Source organism: Brachyhypopomus gauderio, chromosome 14 (assembly GCF_052324685.1).
Source record: "Brachyhypopomus gauderio isolate BG-103 chromosome 14, BGAUD_0.2, whole genome shotgun sequence".
NCBI classification, from domain to species: domain Eukaryota; kingdom Metazoa; phylum Chordata; class Actinopteri; order Gymnotiformes; family Hypopomidae; genus Brachyhypopomus; species Brachyhypopomus gauderio.
Window position 1 is genome coordinate 16,118,989 of NC_135224.1, and position 19,722 is coordinate 16,138,710.

The 19,722-nt window shown below is 42.0% G+C and overlaps 3 protein-coding genes across 4 annotated transcripts; 2 read left to right on the top strand and 1 right to left on the bottom strand.

Moving 5' to 3' along the window:
- The first annotated feature begins 2,789 nt into the window (after positions 1-2,789).
- On the top strand, positions 2,790-8,016 carry myl12.1 (myosin, light chain 12, genome duplicate 1). Its single transcript, XM_076972500.1, has 5 exons — positions 2,790-2,808; positions 3,572-3,621; positions 5,495-5,699; positions 6,669-6,830; positions 7,190-8,016. Exons 3-5 carry the CDS (start codon positions 5,516-5,518, stop codon positions 7,360-7,362), a joined length of 519 nt encoding a protein of 172 aa, XP_076828615.1. The 5' UTR covers positions 2,790-2,808; positions 3,572-3,621; positions 5,495-5,515; the 3' UTR covers positions 7,363-8,016.
- Positions 8,017-8,820: 804 nt separating this feature from the next.
- fastkd3 (FAST kinase domains 3) lies at positions 8,821-15,740 on the top strand. Of its 2 annotated transcripts, none has more exons than XM_076972664.1 (7): positions 8,821-8,912; positions 9,334-10,776; positions 11,085-11,170; positions 11,279-11,453; positions 13,720-13,789; positions 13,884-13,998; positions 14,133-15,738. In XM_076972664.1, the coding sequence occupies exons 2-7, from the start codon at positions 9,360-9,362 to the stop codon at positions 14,229-14,231; spliced, it is 1,962 nt and encodes a 653-aa protein (XP_076828779.1). In that variant the 5' UTR covers positions 8,821-8,912; positions 9,334-9,359; the 3' UTR covers positions 14,232-15,738. The 2 variants fall into 2 exon arrangements, with proteins under 2 accessions (XP_076828779.1, XP_076828780.1); XM_076972665.1 differs by having other exon boundaries at positions 8,864-8,899; positions 14,133-15,740.
- Positions 15,741-15,878: 138 nt separating this feature from the next.
- chmp5b (charged multivesicular body protein 5b) lies at positions 15,879-19,332 on the bottom strand. The gene is made up of 8 exons (XM_076972666.1): positions 19,153-19,332; positions 17,937-18,041; positions 17,673-17,719; positions 17,210-17,303; positions 16,984-17,055; positions 16,710-16,818; positions 16,451-16,566; positions 15,879-16,299 (listed from the first exon to the last, which is right to left on the bottom strand). Exons 1-8 carry the CDS (start codon positions 19,219-19,221, stop codon positions 16,249-16,251), a joined length of 663 nt encoding a protein of 220 aa, XP_076828781.1. The 5' UTR covers positions 19,222-19,332; the 3' UTR covers positions 15,879-16,248.
- Between the last annotated feature and the right edge of the window lie 390 nt (positions 19,333-19,722).

Genomic DNA, 19,722 nt, shown 5'->3' on the forward strand with positions numbered 1-19,722 from the left:
GAATTGCTTTCATAAAAATGTACAAACATCCCTTATATTTATTGAATTCAGGTGATTCAGCCACACCTATAGCTAAAATATGTAGAAAATCTATTACATAAGCATGGAGTGTCCATACTCAGACCTTGGCAAACATGTCCCCATAGGCAGTAGAATGAGTCATACTAACCAGATAGGTGACTTTACACATGACAGTATTTTGGACCTAGCTCGGTCTCGTAATCAAATGAAAGTGCTAATATAGTGAAAGGGAAGTTTGTAAGAACAACCACAGCTCAGCCGTAAAGCGGTAGATCATGCAAACTCACAAAACCGAGCGCTGAAGGACACGGCGCGTTAAAATCACCTCTACTCTGTTTCTTCACTCACTACAGAGTTCCAAACCACTTCTGGAAGCAACATCAGTGCAAGAACTGTATCAGGAGCTTCCTGATGTAGGTTTCCAAGGCTGAGCAGCTGCACTAGTCTAAAAGGACTCTGCTCAATGCCAAGCATCAGCTGGAGTGGTTTAACGTATGCCACCACTGAACTGGAACAGTAGAAACATGTTCTCTGAAGTGATGGATCATGCATCACTAACTGGCCTTCTGATGGAGGCATCTATGTTTGTCAGATGCCAGGAAAATGCTCCTGATGTACAGTGTCAACAGTAAAATTTGGAAGAAAGACAATAACCTGGAGGTATTTTCAGGGTTTGGGCTAGGTCCCTTAGTTCGAGACAATATACAATACAATAAGAAACAATACAGTTATGATACAATACAGATAAGGTTAAGATGCAATCATCTTATGAAAGGTTTTTACAGAACATAACCCAACTGTAATGCAAAGAGCATCTGTAAACACATGTGCTTTCTTGTAATAGTCAATGCAGGCAACATTTAGTTTGGTCTCATAATCCCTTTGCACAGCTCTAACTGTCAGGTACTAGTGCTGTTCCCAGTCCCTGACTGTGCTTATTATGACTCTATTAATTTTAATCTAAAGTCACTCAGTTGTCTCAGTATGAACCTTTATGGCATCTAACAGACACCTGTATCTAAAGCAATGTGCAGTTGTGACCAAGCGCAATTCAAACCACCCATGGTAACTTGGAAAATGGGAGGGTCTTGAACCAGAAACCTAATAATTAACTAGACCAGTACTTTAACTTCAGCAACAGCAATACGCTATGTTATCTTGCTATCAGAATCAGAATCAGAAGGTTTTTATTGCCATGTGTGAACAGGTTCACAGTATTAGGAAATTGCTGCGGTACTGGTGCTAGCATACAGACAGATAATTCTATGACACAGAATACAAAATAAAACTAGATAAAATAGAATAAAAATAGAATAAAATTATTCTAAATAAAGATAAACTTACTAAAATAAAATTAACATACTCTACAATTTAACAGAATTAAAAAAAATATGTAGGCCTATATAGTGCAAAAGTTACAGAGAAAAGTGATACAGTGGTAATGTGCAAATAATTGCAATGCTCAGTGGTGATGTGCAAATCAGTTATATAACATTATATTTCTTCCAAACTATATAACTATAGTTAGCCCACATAACAGTTATCTGGCTTATTATTTATTGCAATAAATAACAATAAAAAACCCTGTAATTTTGGAAATTCTTCCTTAAACCTTTAACTCATCCTGCTTGTAACTAGTGTTTTCTTTATTATTCTCCATTTGGGTTGACACACTACTTGAGTGTAGTCAAGAAAAAGTAAACACACACTTGTTTTAAAACCAAACCTCGTTGTTCTTTGCTTCAATTTAGCTTTTAAATCGTAAATTAAAAGTATATAGTACAGTTTAGCCCACTTTACTACAAAACATTCCTCAGTCCTTCAAACCTTTCAGAGATCTAACTGGGACTTCATGTGGTTGGTTGGGGGATTTGAGTTAACAACAGTCACCATAGTAGTTTAGTTTAGCCTGCCATGTTAGAATGCTATTATGCCACTGATTTATCTCTGTGGGGTATACACAACTGTTATTCTGCCCTACTGCCTTGTTAGCTTTGGAAATGTTGTAAATCAAGTGGTTCAAAAAAGTAGTAACCTGAATGAATAGACGGTTTGTTGGGAAATTATAAGAAAGCCACTTTTTCTTACTTTTTGCTTACCTGCATAAACAAAAATTAAATAACTATAAAACAATAAATCACAATAAAATAAATACAATAAAAATATGTAGAGTAGGATATTGTATGCCCAATAGTCCTAACATACGAGTAGACATAAGCCCTATCCGGACGGGATTAGTTTTTCAGGGGGACGTCTGTGAAAAATATTTCACCCTTGTACTCAGTGATAAAACTCTTGCATCCGGACAGCAATTGAAAAAACAGGAGGACCCGTGAGTTTTTGGCTTTCTCGGTCACATGACATCGCCTTGTCACGTGATAGCATGTTTAATAATGTCACACTGCCAACTCTGATGATTCCTTTTTAACTTTTAACTTTACTACTGTTCAGTTCAGCATTTAAGATCTCCGTTTAAGTTAAGCTATTTTTTTAAACCAATACAGAAAACACATTATAAAAAATCGCTAATGAATGTAAATAGCTAAATAAATCCGTTAAATAAAATAAAATAAATCCATTAAAAAATCCAGTAAATCCATTTTCGCTCGCCGCTGTCTTTACGTGGATCTCCGTGAAAACGCGCCCCCAACGTGTAACTACGGTGCGTGGCAGTGGACATATAGCTGTTTTATTAAACGCGAGGTGATGTCTGCATGTATAAACTCAGACATGTGGATCCGGACGGGACTAAAATTACCAGACGACCACGGAGTACAGCGAAAAACAGTAGGTAATTCCGCCTGTAATTTTCTCTGAGGACGTCTGAGAAAAACACGGACATGCTCGTTCCGGACGGGATTAAAATCACAGAGGACCCCCCGTAAAAGAGAAAATTACCCCAGGACCCCCTGAGAAACTAATCCCGTCCGGATAGGGCTATTGTCTAGTTTGAATACATTTTTTCTTTTTTTAACATTCTTCTAACATAAATCTCAGATCACTGGCATTAAAACATTCTTAAAACAATTCTCACATTATGTGTTTCTGCCTCACTTTCTAAAAACACAAATTTCCTTCAAGTTTTACGAATTTTACTTCTTGCCGTACACAATTACAGATCAGTTATTTGCAGACCAATTACAACCAGCGGTTTCTTTACAAAATTAAATATTTCTAGAAATGTGTTAAAGAAGTATATGGACAGCCTCCAGGGAAATCTGGGGAAACTTTGGCCAAACAGAAATATTCCCTATAAGGACATGTCTCAGAACGACGACGTAGACGAGACTGGCAGGTCTGGATGATCTAAGTCGTAACAATAGGTCGTTGTGTATTATGAGCTACATTTTTGACACAAAATACCGGGGTTAAAAACTTACAGTGATTAATAAACAAAGCGAGTTGTGTAACGCTGTCTCGTTATAGTTATTGTATGCGAATTGTTTCTTATTATTATGAATATGTCCCTACACTCTGTCCTGTGCACCCCTACGTGCCTACTTGGTCTGATCTGGATGTCCTGTGCGCAACCGTCCACTGCGGTTATCAGGAAGTTTGGGCGGTGGTTGAGGTTGAACTGTTCGAAACGTCGGGTTTAAGGTAAGGATTTGTCTTACATTTTGTACGTCTTCACATTACTTTCGTGTTTACACGCCGTCTCTTGAAGGTGCATCGAAGAAAAACGCTTTTAACGTGATTTTGTTTGTTTTTTCGAGTAGCAATGCCATCTTTTCGCTAATGCCGGATGTAACGTTGGGGTTAGCTTGCTAGCTAGTTAGCCAGCAGGCGAACCTACATCGGCGTGACTGATCTACCTAAACGCCGCTGTGTTTAGTTAACTGTCCGTCTGTGGTTGTTAACTAGTTACCATTGGAGTAGTTTATAGTTAAATAAATAAACTAGGTGCTAGCAACCTATCGTATCGGCATTTTAGTTCACCATCGCTACGTCTACGTGCAGACACTTCCTCTGCAGTCATATTTCACCCGTGCGTCTGAAGTTGGGCTGCTTACCAGAGCAGCGACACGGTTTTGACAAACATTGTGTTGAATCAACCAAAGAATTATCTTAACGACTAACTAACCTAACCAGCTAGTTAAAATAACCATCCATGAAACATGCTGGCGTCAGTGTGTAGCTGGTTGGAGTAACCTGCGCAGAACGGACGCAGTCTGCTTGCAGTATTAATTTACTCATGTTCGAGTCTTTTAGTGCGTTTTTGTGTTACTAAATAATTAGTCGGAGAAGGTTGCAAGTATATACACTTAAATGAAATGATGTAAGAGATATTGTAGGCCAAAGTTTTAACTGGGTTAATTTGAGCTCATAGATCTATATATAGTTTAACAGTCCCGTGGGTGAGAATATAGGGCAGTTTCAGTGCAGATTTAGTTATAACTAGCCTCCTTCGCAATTTATTTTAGATTTCGCGAAGATAAATACTGTAATACATATGTTGCGATTGCCTTTTCTATTGAGAGACTTTTGTCTGGTTTATACTAACAGTACATGTAATTAGAGAAATTGAGAACAGCATGATCAGCTAACAAGGGTTTATTTTTCCCTGTATGCATAAATCTTACAGACAGTCCAATTAAATTTCTTGGTTTTTATATCTTGAATGCCCTCCAGCCTCTAGGATCTTTCTTTGAGGTTCATAGGAGCTACGGGTGAATTGAGTTTACATATGAAAAAGAATACTGATCTGCTTTCCTGTTCTCACTGGTTCATATGCTTAAGTTCTTTGATGGTCTTAAAATGAAGTTGTCTTCTTTTGAGTACTGTACTCTCTCTGGAAAAGAGATATTTTGAACAGCAGTGAACCATTTGGCATGTTTCTTTTTATAGTCACTTGATCAGCCCATTGGCCAGTACCATTGTTATACATAGTCTACTATATAGATAGAGAGAGAGATGGATAGATTCAACTTTGTCATTGCTTAGTACAGGTACATGGCAATGAAATGCAGTTAGCATCTACCAGAAGTGCAAATATTAGCAATAGTGCAAAAAAGACAGGGCAAGTGTGCAATAAGTATACATAGTGCAAGAGATTGTTAGAATAAATTACTATTATAAATATGCAAAGAAATAGATTCACTATGGATATGGTGAGTATTACTATTATAAATAGGCAAAAATAGATTAACTGGACATAGGTATGTAGATATGTACATGAACATGTTGGAGACTGCAATGAAACTGTTATTAAAATGTTAGTTATTTTAGTAAACTAAAATATTAGTTATTGGCAGTATTATACTTCTACCCAGACCTGGTATGTCACGTAGAACAGGTAAAATCATGTAGTGCTCCACAGATTAAAATGTTATGCATTCTTTGCCTAATGAGTCATGGTGTGATTTGAATTGTGGCATGACTAAACTATAATATGAGTATTCGGTGGTATCGACTCTTATTGCATCTCACTTTGAGCCACTAATATTCTGTGTGTTTTTTTTTTCCCCCCTAGTTAAATCACAACAGAGGCATCATGTCAAGCAAACGGGCAAAGGGAAAGACCACCAAGAAGCGCCCTCAGCGCGCTACTTCCAATGTCTTTGCCATGTTTGACCAGTCCCAGATCCAGGAGTTCAAGGAGGCCTTTAACATGATTGATCAGAACCGTGATGGCTTTGTGGACAAGGAAGATCTGCATGACATGCTGGCATCTCTGGGTAAGCCTGGCCTGCTACAGGAAGTGCAGTGTCACACTGGTGGGGCTGATGTCACAGCCCATTCTTACACTGGCATTTTGTATGTTGACGTGATGTTAATGTAACAAAACCGCATATAGCACAACTTGCACTTGGCCATAAGGTCAAGGTGGAAGGTAAAGGAACGCTGGGGACTCTGTGTAAATCCAGCCTGCCTGTTTGCTACACGTCTATTGTAGATCTTGTATAGCTGATCTCCTGTAGTTTCTGTATAGCAGTGTTTGAATTATGGTGGTCAATTTATTGCCAGCCTCCTTTCTTCAGTGTGTGACCTTGCAGAAGTCACCATTCTGGGTTTACTTTGTAGAAAGAAAATATATGCTGTATAACCGCTCTTGTTTTTGAGTGCATGTAGGGATGTGGGTTTTTTTTTTTTTTTTTTTTTTTTGGGTACATTTCTGGCCTTTAGGTGAGGCTCTTAAACGATTTACAAATAGCTTGGAGTCCTAAAATACTTCACTCACAATTAGTAACAAGACTTATTGCTATAACCTATATTGAGAGATGCAATACGATACTATGTAAAGTTCATCTAAATAAAAACGTTGATGAACTTCTGTTTTAGAGTTGCCTTTCTAGAGAGTAACATAAAAAAACTCAGTGGCACATTTGACAGCATTTGGCTTTATTTTAATCTGTCCTAGACAATGAGTAATCATCTGAAAATATCTTTACTGGTTGAGTTTAAATCAGAATGCTATAGAGTTTGTTTCTGGAAATTGTTGAGAGCCAGTAGCTAAAGATTGGCCCCATACTACTGAGGTAAGTCACTTGAGTAATAGGGATGTTCTGGTGAACAGTCCTGCCCTCAGGTTGACTTGAACAGATATTAATAAACTCTTAAGAATCTATGCAAGTTAATTCCCAGGGCTGCATTAATACATGTCACTAGCAGTCCAATAAAGGATAATCACTTGATCTCCTCCTCAGGCAAGAACCCGACAGATGACTATTTGGAGACGATGATGAACGAAGCTCCAGGACCCATTAACTTCACAATGTTCCTTACCATGTTTGGAGAGAAGCTGAATGGCACCGACCCAGAGGATGTTATCCGCAATGCCTTTGCCTGCTTTGATGAGGAAGGGACTGGTGAGTCTTGCCTTCAGATTCTTTACAACCAACGTTTCAGATACGTGTTGTACATCATCTTAACCTCAATACATACTTAGTAAATCTAAGATGATGTGACTTCTAAAGCTGGGCGATACAGAATGTGAAAAGTAATGATGCTTTTAAAAATATTTGCAAAATTTTAATGAAGTGGCTTTGGAAAAGTCTTCACAACTTGTAGATCACTCATATTGACTACAAAGTCTAATTGGTTGCATTTATGGCTAGACTCGGATATTCAAAACCTCTGAGTCTATTGTTTATATCCTAGCAAGAACTCTTAAAGCATTTGTCAAGTCACATTGTGAACAAATAAATACGTTTTGCTCTCTGCTCAGGCTTCATCCAGGAAGACTATCTGCGTGAGCTCCTGACCACCATGGGGGACCGGTTCACAGACGAGGAAGTTGATGAGCTCTTCAGGGAGGCTCCCATTGACAAGAAGAACAACTTCAATTATGTGGAGTTCACGCGCATCCTCAAACACGGAGCCAAAGACAAAGATGATTAAACATAGGAAGCCTCTGTCATCAGCCCTACCTTTTAACCCCGCCTCCTCACTTAGAGCAGGCCCATGAAATGCTTCTGGAACCCTTCAGAAAGTCGCCTACAAATCTGCTCTGTGTTTTTGTGTATGTTCAGTTAAAGGTACACTCAGGGGAGAAGTATCTAGATTCAAACCAGATCATTCACGTGGGGATAAATAATATTTTAGTCAGATGCCACACTTTTTTTTTTTTTATACTGAATAAGTTAAATATAACCCTGCACAGTTTTCACTGGTATGTGTTATCTGGTGCAATTAGTATATCACTGTTCAATTCGCACCCAATCACTTGGAAACGCATGTTATTAGCCAGGCTTTGTCTGTGAGGTGGTAAAGGTTTTGTTTGATTAATCAAGAGGTATTACTATCAGATTGTTTAAATTGGGTCTTTCTAGGTTTCTTTCCCCAATAGTGTACCTTTATTTTGAGTCAGCATGTGTGCGCCTCTACCAGTCACAGACTTCCAAAAGGTCCTGTTTCTCTGTGCTTAAAAACTGTTAAAATGTGAAATGGTGCCGAGATGCTACAGGGACCTTTTGATGAAATGGCCTGATCAAGTGGAATTTATACATTTTATAATATGAATTTTTTGAATAAACTACTCATGTTCTTGTTCCACCTGCTGTGGTGTCTGTCTCTGAAATGAAAATCTAATCCATGATCAAAAGGGGTTGACAGCATTGTGCTGTCTTGCACAGTGCTGTGGGTTGCAGGACTCTTGTGAGCCAATACCACTAATTGTCACCAGCTTTCTTTTAAAAGTATGCTCATTGCTATAATAATAAATGTATTGGCTCAGTGTTAATGGCAGACATGTCCATATTCAGTAACATTATAACTAGGTAAAAAAAAATTCCCAATGGTGCATTCTTGTCAGCATGTGCTAACTTGCCCCCATAAAAATGTGTTGCTTCTCAAGTGTTGGGTGAAGAACCTGAAGTGGTAATTTGTGGATAGTTTTCAAACCAGAAGTGCCATACGTGTCTGTAATATGAACCCAAACGTACAGAAATGCAAAAGGTGGTACATAACATTCGCATTTTGTTAAAAACTATAAAGCCCAACTTTCCTCTAATGTTGCTGAACATCAGAAAAATAAATTTTGTAGTAAAGGAGCTCGGTATTGTATTGTACTATTGTATTTCACAATTGCAAGGACTATTGTATTTTAAAACATTTTATATGGTAGTAAGTGGTTGGTATTTTTGAACAACTAGGCTAATTTGTTTAATGGTTTCATTCAACATCTTTACAACTAATATTCATTAATTAAATAATTGTTTAACTAAACTATTTGACAATTTGAACGATTTGACTAGACATACAAAGGTCACCTAAACCACAAAACATCACAGTATACAGTACAGTACTAATTCAATATTGCGTCATGGAAAGCGACACCCAAGATCCAATCAAAATGCAGTGCCTTACACGCATGCGCCGTGGTTACAGGACATGGGTTTAACACGCCGAGTCACTAGTGGATCAGCTAAAAGTGGCTGTACGTCAGGCCGGTACAGTACCTTTGATATTCGAATATTTAGCTGGTTTAGCTAGTTATAATATAATATATTTCTGTGTTGTATGGTTGTGTACTAAAATTGCTTTTTGCGCCATTATTTCAATATTTTACGTGCATGTAGCGTGCTAGATAAGTAGTTACAACTTCCGCTGTCACAAGGGCATTCTTTTATTTAGCTAACGTAAGATTAGAAATTACCTCCTTATTGTTTAAAAGTATCTCTGTTAGTGTGTAGTTATGTATTGTGCAATTTGAGTTTAGTTGATTGACTGTCTATTTTTATTGCGAAGTGCTCCCGTAGTATATTGAGAACATTAGCTTGCACTGCGAGGTCGAAGACTGTTAGCTATATGCGTTGTTAGATTTTTTTGTTATTTATTTATTTGTTGTTTTCTTTGTTGTTGTTCCACAAGGTGAAGGATGCTGTAACCCCCGTTTCATGGCTCAAACAGTACTACGGAGCCGGCATGTGCTGAAAGTGTCCGCTTCCCTTATACTTCCCTCACGCGCCGGTCTGCGCATGCGCGATGGAGAACGTGCGGGTGCTCCGCAGATTTGGGCCGCCAGATGCTGGAGGTCCCTTCAGAGAGGACTGTGCGTTAGGGCCCGAGACCCTCTCTTCCTCGTTGCCGGTTCCGTCCGACCTCCTCGCGACTCCTCTGTGGGCGGAGCGCGTGCATCCCTGCTGCACCGCTTCATCTCCGATGAGGAGCGCGGTTTTAACAAGCGCCTGTCCTCCTGCAGCTCCTCTCAACAGGTCATGTGCCTCTTGCGCTCGTCCCCGCCGCTCTCGGGCGCGGCGGCCGCCTCCGTCCTGCACCGGCTGGCCGACCTGGAGCGGGACGGAGCCGGCGGGCCGCGCGACCCGGAGCCACCGCTGTCCGACTCGGCCTTGGACGAGATGTGCGGCAGGCTGGAGCAGGACTCGGCGGAGCTGGAAGACGAGGTGGTGGTGAAGGCTCTGCTGGGCTGTGCGCGCCTCCAAATGGACCCCTGGAGCCGCCCGGTGGCGCGGCTGGTAACGGAGATCCAGGTGCATTTGGATAGCGGCCACCTGGGTGTCCGTGCGCTGTGCAGTCTAGCGCTTGCGCTGTTCGCGCTACGAGGACCTGACTGCGACGTTCTAGCGCAGGTTATGAGACAGCTCCAGGATAAAGATCCAGGTAACTGGAGCACTGAGGAGTTAAGCACGGTATACAACATGCTAGCAGAGGGTGCGGGCCAGGACGGCCGCTACCAGGATCTGCTCAACCAAATGAACAGCCATGCGCTCGGCCTGGCGTCGAGAATGGACCCCGCGGCGGTGAGCGAGACGCTTGGAGCACTAGTCGCACTGGGCCAAATGCAGGCGCTGCCGCTGGCGATCGCCATGTGCAAACAGGCCGTGCGCCACATCCCGAACTTCACGGACGCGCAACTTGCCACCGTGCTGTCGGCGCTCACGCGCTACGGACACGGTGACCGCTTCCTCACCGAGGCGCTCGAGCACCACGTGCCCAAGGTCGCGTTCACCGCCCACCCAGAAACGGTGACCGGGGCGATGCAGTATTTTGCTCAGCGGCGCATTTTATCGCCGGCTCTTTTCGACGCGGTGGCCGAGGGATTCGTGTACCGGGCAGACGAGTACACCACGGGGCAGGTGACTCGGCAGATGACGGCGCTCGCCGCTCTGGGATACGTGCCTCAGGAAGCCGGTAGATTTTTCCGGAAGGTCGAGTTGGTTCTCAACAGCCGCTTTTCGCACTTCCAGCCCAGAGCTCTGCTGGAGCTTCTGCACGCCTGCACACTTCTGCGGCGCTACCCGCTGAACTACGTCTCCAGGGTGTTCAGCCCCTACTTCCTCCAGCAACTCCAGGGTAAGAGCCTGGTGGGGGGTGTTGTGTTTAAAATGTGTGGTTAAAGACACTTTCATCTGGGGCATCTGAAGATCGGGCTGGCCGGGATGGCAGTATAAAAAAAATAATACATGCCTGCTGGAGGACTCGCTGACATCACACCTCTCAGAGATATCAAAGACAAAATATTGCATTATCACGTAACAGCCAGTATGTTGTGCAGCCTGAGTGAGAGATCAAAAATGGAGCTCTCATCATAGTGAGAAGTCTTGGTGCTGTCACTGTCTGTACAGCTGTGCAGTTCGTTTCGATTCTCTTTGTCTTCTCAGACGAGGGCAGGCGGATGGATCAGACAGTCCTGGCGCAGCTCACTCAGCTCTACATGACGATGAAGCTGGAATGCCCTTCCTACGATGTATGTGTTACAGCACCCTGTGCATTCAGACAACTGGGTGGAGTTGGTGAATTCCTGGTTCGTCTGTGAATTCATGGTTCGTCGTCTTTGGGGTGGGTGTGTCTGCAGGGTCCACGGCTTTTACCCAAACTGCGTGTGAAGTCGTTCCTGTCCGCAGGGCAATCGGTGGAGACCCAGGTGGATCTTCAGCTGTTAAACGCTGTGAAGTCCAGCTTGGTGGATCTGCTGGGGGCACGCTCGTACTTCGCCTCCAGAGTCCTGACGCCATACTGCTACACACTAGGTAGCACAACACGTGTCTGGAACATGAGACCCGAATGCATCCACTTAATGTAATGTGTAGCCGCATTGCAGTTGATGCTGTTGGTTCATATGTTGAATGAATGAATGTTCGATTTATATAGCGCCTTTTCCAGATTCCCAAGGCGCTTTACAATTTAACACAGGTACAAGTCACAGACAATCAATCACACACACACCGGCAAGAAGCAGCAGCCAATTGCGCACAGCGTACTCTCTACCGGAAGCCACAGCCCCCTGGGGGACTGAATGGGGTGCAGGAAGGGGAGAGAGGACAGACCCTAGTAGCAGAGCACCATCCACCACTGGGCACACAAGCACACACACATTCATGCACACACTCAGACAACAACTTGTTTTTTTTTTTTTTTTAATGAACAGAGAGAGACACAGACACACACTCAGGGACAGACACAGACTCAGGGAGAATTTGTCTGGGACTGCCAATTTACCTAACCTCCATGTTTTTGGACTGTGGGAGGAAACCGGAGATCCCGGAGGAAACCCACGCAAACACAGGGAGAACATGGAAACTCCACTCAGATAGGGACTTGAACCCAAGACCCCAGTGCTGAGAGGCAAACGTGCTAACCACCAAGCCACTGCATTGCGTTGTGCTGATATAACAAACATTTGCAATTATTAGCTAGCATTAATTAATGTTTGACTACAGCAGGCACGTGGCATCTCTGGTACTGGGATTGAATGGGGAGCAAGTCAAGTGTGGGAGGGTCAGTTGATTTTCACAGTTCATGAATATGCAATATCAGCTTGTGATTTTGTTTATGACATCAAAGATAACAAAGTGTAATTCCTGAATAATGGGAGACAGTACACAAAAAGTAGGTTATTCTGTGCCAATAATTGTTGAACTGAAGCAGAATTATGAAGGTAATCACATTATAATAAGGAGGAAAAATACTGTGCATGGCCTTTAAAGCATTATACCCTGGATTACTACAGTAGTATGTGACCAAAGAATGCTTTCAGTCGTGAAGAACGCCCCAGATCAAGAACACACAGGCACATTAAAGAATACAATGAAGAGATGAGCGATGTGAGCATGACTAGCTTCTCGTTGCAAACCATTGGTCAGCCTAGGGCTGGACAATAATTCAATATATATTGCGGTACAAAATGTTTCAATAACGGTGATAAGATTTTAAAACACATTTTCACTATTTCGATAAATGCTATTTACAGCATTACAATGTTGAAAACAGGGTGCTGCCTAGTTCATTACATTCAGTGATTGATGACGTCCACCACGTGCACACAGCCAGTGCTCAGCATCAGCAGCCTATGTGAGTTTTGGTTTGGCTCCAACGTGGCACGTACTAGCTGCAAAATGAGCACCGCTGACCGCAATACAAATGTGACTGAACGAGCTTCGATGAGCAATAATAAAGCAGACGAAATGGTGGAAAAGGGGAAAGACTAATTCTGTGGTGTGGAAGTGGTTCGGCTATTGAAGATGTATATTGACAAAGCCGACGAGTTTGTTTATTTGATGGTGATGTTGTGCTTCCTGTTCATATATGAAGGCTGAATACAAAAGGTTAACTGATTTATTTGTACTATTTTTTTTCTAAAGTAAATATAGTTTTATAGGAGGATGTTTCATATACTTGACATTCATTTTTCAGACATTTATAGGTAGACATCTGTTGTGGGCATTCTTGGCAGGTTTCTATGGCTTATATTTTGGAATTATATCATATTGACTGAAACTAATAAATATATCGTGATATAGCCTAAATTTTGCCCATATTGTCCAGACCTAGCTCAGCCTGAAAGAACAGAAAGTGTAGGAAGCAGTTCAACAGCTGACGAGTTGAAGATTGGCTTGCGATGAAAGAAGGAAAGTTTAGAAAACCCTGGTCTGCTTACTACCTGCATACCACTGCCTCTACGGTGTGAGAAGCATGGCAGCGTGGGTGTGTGCCAGTGGCAGTGGAACTGACTTGTGTTGCTTTGTTAGCAATGCCACTGCAGGAGCGTCTACCCTGCTCAGATCCATAAAAAAATCCCTATATACTCAATGGAACAGTGATCACAAACAAATCAGAGCTACCCTGATTTCCCCTAAGCTTGTTTTTATGTATTGAACTGACAGGCAGCACTGTAACAGTTGTTAATTTCAGATCCATTGCGATGGAGTACAGGGCCAAAATACAAATGATTTTTAATGATTACTTCTGCACTGTACTGGCAACACACCCAAATCACATTTTTGAACTTTTTTCCAGATGTACAGATAAAACTAGATGAAGATGGCTACATCTTACCTGCCAGTCATGTCGAAGAAGTGTTTAAATGGTAATGTGTGTTTCAATGTGTTTGTTTGCATGAACATAGTAGGGGACAAGACTCTGCTTGTGTTATACCAGTTTTATGTGTCTAATGCACTCAGGGTTGCAGTGTGTATTGATGGGCCAAATCGCTTTGCTGCGAATTCCCAGCAACTTCTGGGAAAGGAAGCCATCAAGCAGCGTCACCTTAGGATTCTAGGTTATGAAGTTGTTCAGGTGAGTGTCCTAGTTTTGTACCAAGTCCAGTTGTGCACCTAAACGTAGAATGATTAAAAATGTAAAACTAATTAGTTTAGGTTTGAACACATGCATCCACGATACGGTTCTCAATAGTGTTTGCCTCTATCTAGATTCCATACTACGAGTTTGAAACAATGAAGAGCAAGGAAGAGGTTGTGAAATACCTCCACAAGAAGATTTTCCCACAAAGCTTTAGACTCAGCTGGTGACAGACATCGCTGGTTCCAGTCCAACCCCTCACTCATAGACACAAACGGACTGTTGGAGTGACAGACTGTCACACAAACACAGCCTCAACTCTAAACCTCCAGTGGACAAACAAAAAAGCACTTCATAATGGACATGAGGGAACATGGTGGTGGTATTCACGTTTTTCCACAAGGAGGTGCAGCTTTAAGTTTCTAATGTATTTTTAAACCTTTCAGTGTAGTCACATGCTTAAAGTGATTTGTAAATTATTTATCATAATAAAGGACAGTGCTCTTTGGAAACACTTTGTTATTGGTCAAATAATGTTAGCTTGAATTTCCAGCAATGTACATGCATGTACATTATATTGCCAAAAGCTCACCCATCCAAATAATCAGAATCGGGTGTTCCAATCACTTCCATGGCCACAGGTTTATAAAATTAAGAACGTAGGCATGCAGACGGTTTTTACAAACATTTGTGAAAGAAGGGGTCACTTTCAAGGGCTCGGGGAAGTCCAGCGTGATAGGATGCCACCTGTGCAACAAATCCAGTTGTGAAATTTCCTCGCTCCTAAATATTCCACAGTAAACTGTTAGAGTGTATTATAAGTGTTTGGGAATGACAGCAACTTGGCCACGAAGTGGTAGACCACACAAACTGACGGAGATGGGTCAGTGGATGCTGAATCTCATAGTGCGAAGTGGTTGCCAACTTTCTGCAGAGTCAAATCACTAGAGACATCCAAACTTCATGTAGCCTTCAGATTAGCTCAAGAACAGTGCACAGAGAGCTTCATGGAAAGGGTTGCCATGGTCGAGCAGCTGCGACCAAGCCATACATCACCAAGTGCAATTCAAAGCGTCTGATGCAGTGATGTAAAGCAAGCCGCCACTGGACTAGAGTCTCCATCTGGCAATCTGATGGATGAGTTTGGATTTGGCGGTTGCCAGGAGAACAGTACTTGTCTGACTTCATTGTACCAAGTGTAAAGTTTGGTGGAGGGGGATTATGGTACAGGGCTATTTTTCAGGAACTTAGTTGGTCAATGGTCAAGATAGTTCCAGTCAAAGGAACCCAGAATTCTTCCGCATACCAAGAAATTTTGGACAATTCCATGCATTCCAACAGTTTGGAGCTGGTCACTTCCTCTTCAAACATGACTGTGCACAAAGTAAGGTCCATAAAGACATGGATGGGAGAGTCTGGTGTGGATGAACTTAAAACACCTTTGGAATGAATAAGAGGAGACTGAGAGCTAGACCTTCTCATCCAGCATCAGTATGTGACCTTGCAAATGCGCTTCTGGAAGAATGGTCAAAAATACCCATAAACACACTCCTAAACCTTGTAGACAGCCTTCCTAGAAGACTTGAAGCTGTCCTAACTGCAAAGGGTGGACCAATGTCATATTGAACCCTATCGATTAGGAATGGGATGTCACTTAAGATCATATCTGAGTCAAGGAAGGTGAGTGAATACTTTTGGCAATATAGTGTATGTGGAATAAACTTCCTTTCATGGCTTCTATGTTTACCTGAAGCACTATTAATTTGATCTTTATCCTTAGTTTGTAACCAAATCATTCATAATGATAAAATTCAAGAATGGTTCTGTAAGTACAACTATGCTCATTATGCATTGAAACCTTTGTTAGCAATAAAATGTCAAATATAGAATAATTTATTTGTTGGTAGTTGGCAACAGCATTGCAGTACAAAGTGAAACAGGGGTTTCCTTTAGAAAACAAAATACAAATAAACTGTTTATCTGGCAATCAAAGTGAAGTCAGATATTCAGATGATTAGCAACTACTCATGACGTTAAATACATTCCTTAAAAGAAAGAAAAGAATACATCAAGACCAAGAGGCTGTGTTTACAAGCAAGATTTTCTTTATCTTGACCATTGAGTATATGTGAACCTGTTAAAAGTCCAGATGTCTCAGTCTTTTGGATGTCAGATGCTATTATACATTTGTGTGTGAGAGAGAGAGAATCAGGTTTTGTGGTGAGCTGCCACATTCTTTTTTCCCCCTTATGTAGCTGGAATCTGAGGAAGGCCAAATTCGTCCACCAGAACTCCATCCTGTGTCAGAAACAGAACATCACGTACCCCCAGTCAGTTCATGTAATTAACACTTCCAGAACTGTAGAGGCTCAACAGAAACAACAAAAATAGTCAATCCTAAAGACCATCAACTGTCCACAAAAGCGATGATGATGGTGTTTGTCTTTACCCGGTTGGTGCTCTTCTCTCCTGGTACTCCTTCAGGTATCGCTGGAGCCGAGGAAGCCTCATCCAGGTAAGAGCTGTCATTATCGAAAAGGAGCTCATCGCCGAGAGCGTCCAGTTCTGAAAAATACACACACCATAGTTAATTAACACTATTACTTTTGTGAAATGTAAGTGCCTAGAAACCTTAGTGGACAAAACCAATTATACAGAAGCTGAAATAATGGTGTTTGGTATGCCCAGGTGCAACCTGCTACTCCCACCTGCTTCTAGGTCATCCTCGTCAATCTCTGGCGTGCCGTAGCTGCGGCTCAGAGCCTCCTGTACCTCGTTAGCATCCTCCATCATGTCCTCCAACTGGTCCTGCAGATCCTATAGTACAGCAAACACCAGCCAATATTACACAAACCACTCATTGAAAGAATAACAGACAAGTATTCGCTCACCCATCCAAATGATCGGAATCAGGTGTATAAATATTCTGATAACATCTGATTAATTTTATGTTGAAGAGTTAAAAAAGAAAAAAAAAGTCACCTCAATCTGATCAATCTTCACATTCTTGTATGCCTTCTTCATTTCTTTGGCTCCAATTTTCATTGCATCCACCTGTAAAAAAAACCCCATGAAGCACTTTGTGAACTCGCAGATATGCCAATATGTAGATATATTATTTTTCTGAAGGACAATCATGTAATTTGCATTCCTGATTCATAGCTGTTCTCAGCCAAAGCAAACGATTAAGGGACATGTGTGTTCTTACAGTGGTTTTAGTGTCTTTAAGGGTTTGAATGGTGTAGTTCGCCTGCTCCATGTTGAAGGACTGTTGCATCAGCTGATCTCTCTGGCCTTCATACCTGCACAGACAGGCACATACGTTTAAATATTATTTTTAAAAACAACAATTAAAACCACCCTTTCTATCGCTATTCATCTACTTATTTTTATATATTATCGTAGCCCATAATGAATGTGGTAGGTGTCTCTTAACAACAACAAGCTGGGAGACTTGATGCTTAAATATCCTCAGATACATATGCACACAGTAACATCTTTGAACAGTGTCACTGATCTAACGAATGGCCTTCGCTGTCGATCACCTCATTCCACTCAGAGGAGATTGTCAAGCTCTGCACTCACAGTGCAGCTCGGATTTAAGGCAAAAAAAACAGTCACACACAATAGCAGCAGAGTTCACTTTTAGTGATTCCCACACATGTACTCACATTCTCTTCTGTTTAAGCACGCGCATGGCCTTCTGCTTCACCATGTTCTGAAAGACAGGAGGACATAAGCTCCGCCCACAGAAAGCTCATGGGAGATACAATGGTGAGTGACTCCATGTTGAATGTGTTGAGAAAGCAAGTCATCTCAGTTACACGTAACAGGATTGTAGTATGTATGCATGTTGTATGTATATACACCCATATTACATAGGAATCTGTTTAGCAAGGTCAGTACATGCTGCCTGTTCTTTACTAATTCTTTACCTTTGAGGGTCCATCTCTCATTTTCTTCATCTGATCTTTATATTTCATCAGCTCAGCATCAAGTCTCGCTACCTTCTTGTCAATGGACTCCGCCCGCGAATCAACCTTAAGAGTTACACGAAAGGTGAGAGGGGTACATTCAAGATCCACAGAAGTCATACAATCAAAGTCATCAATTCATTAAACAGGAAAATCTTGTCATTGATATCATTATCATTGATAAGGAGGCAAATCCAGTGTCCACGTGAAGTGGGTTGTGGAAAACAATGCAAGTGATGTCAGAGACTACTGGATCTGCAACAAACGTGTGTGACCGGTTTGGTTACACTTCCTGTTCACGCCTTTATATCTTGAAGAGTTACTCCAATACACCCCGAACCTAAATAATTCACACGACCCCGGCTGGGCTTAGGGCAGTGTTTAAACCAGTCTGCCTCCCACGACAGTATTGTCATGGCCTGGTGGTTAGGGAACTGGTCTTGTGACCGGAGGGTCGTGGGTTCGATCCCCAGACCTGAGGCCATGACTGAGGTGCCCCTGAGCAAGGCCCTTAACTCTCAACTGCTCACTTGTATAAAAAATGAGATACAAATGTAAGTCGCTCTGGATAAGGGCGTCTGCCAAATGCCATAAATGTAAATGTATTGTCAGTAAACCAGGGCCATAGCAGTACACTGGGGCATATATAAACCTTTGTTAATCCATTTCCTTTTCCAAATTCACCCCAGAGCCAACTACATGACCTGACAAGGGCCAGGCACCCAGGTAGTGGTAGCTAGCTGGCCAAGCCATGACAGCCAGCCAGCCAGCACACTATCTGTCACCGTAACGCCGCTGTTTCACGGTATGTGTGCCCAGCTGGAGAACCAACAAGGCCCGTTTAGCAGCTCCCTCCCTACGGAAGCTGATATTACATGTTGACACACCGGGCGAGACGTTTTGTAACAACACTGAAGTAGCTAGCATGGTCAGCTAACCCGACTGGGACAGTAGAAACGCCAAACGTAACTAGATACGAAGCTCATTAGTTCATTAAGGCGACGCGTCCAAACATCCGCCGCACAACTTGAACCGTGTGGCTAACGGAGAGTTACTGCTCATTTAACCGGACCTTTTAAAAACACGAAAACAACAACACACCGCCAGCTAGCTAGCTGACAAACCATATTTTCTTTGTTTCTTTGTCTAGACAAGTTTAAAAAAAACGAACACTTACAGTTCCTATACAGTCCGTTAGGTTTGGCGGTGGCCCTTTAGGTTTTCCTCTGCCGAAAATGCGGTTCATCGCGGCACTATTTTAATGTGAAACAGCAGCGGGGAGATTTTAACTGCACAAGAACACAAACACCAGCACAACCCGGAAGAGCCCCGCGCGCTGACGTCACAGCCAGTCACGCGCAGTTGCGTGTTCTTGGTGCGTTCTTTTGCTACGACGGTCAGAAGAATAGTAGAAAATGAAGGCCTAGTTACGTGGCCTGAAGCAATGAATCACATCAAAGTGTGCTCTGTGTACCTAAACAGATAGATAGACAAACACATAGCTTTGGACTGATTTGGGTTCGGACACCACCATAATGGCTAAGGGTGCTAAACCGCAATCTGACGTCAATATCAATATAAGATTATTCATGTGGAGCCCAGGGTCTTCATAATGTGGGGTCAGTCATGCCATAATGAGAGCGATAATAAAAGCATAGCATGACTTTCGCATTACATTTGAATATTTTCCTGATGAGAGTGAATCAACTTTAAAACGTCCAGGTCCCCCTAGTTGACAATTTGAAAT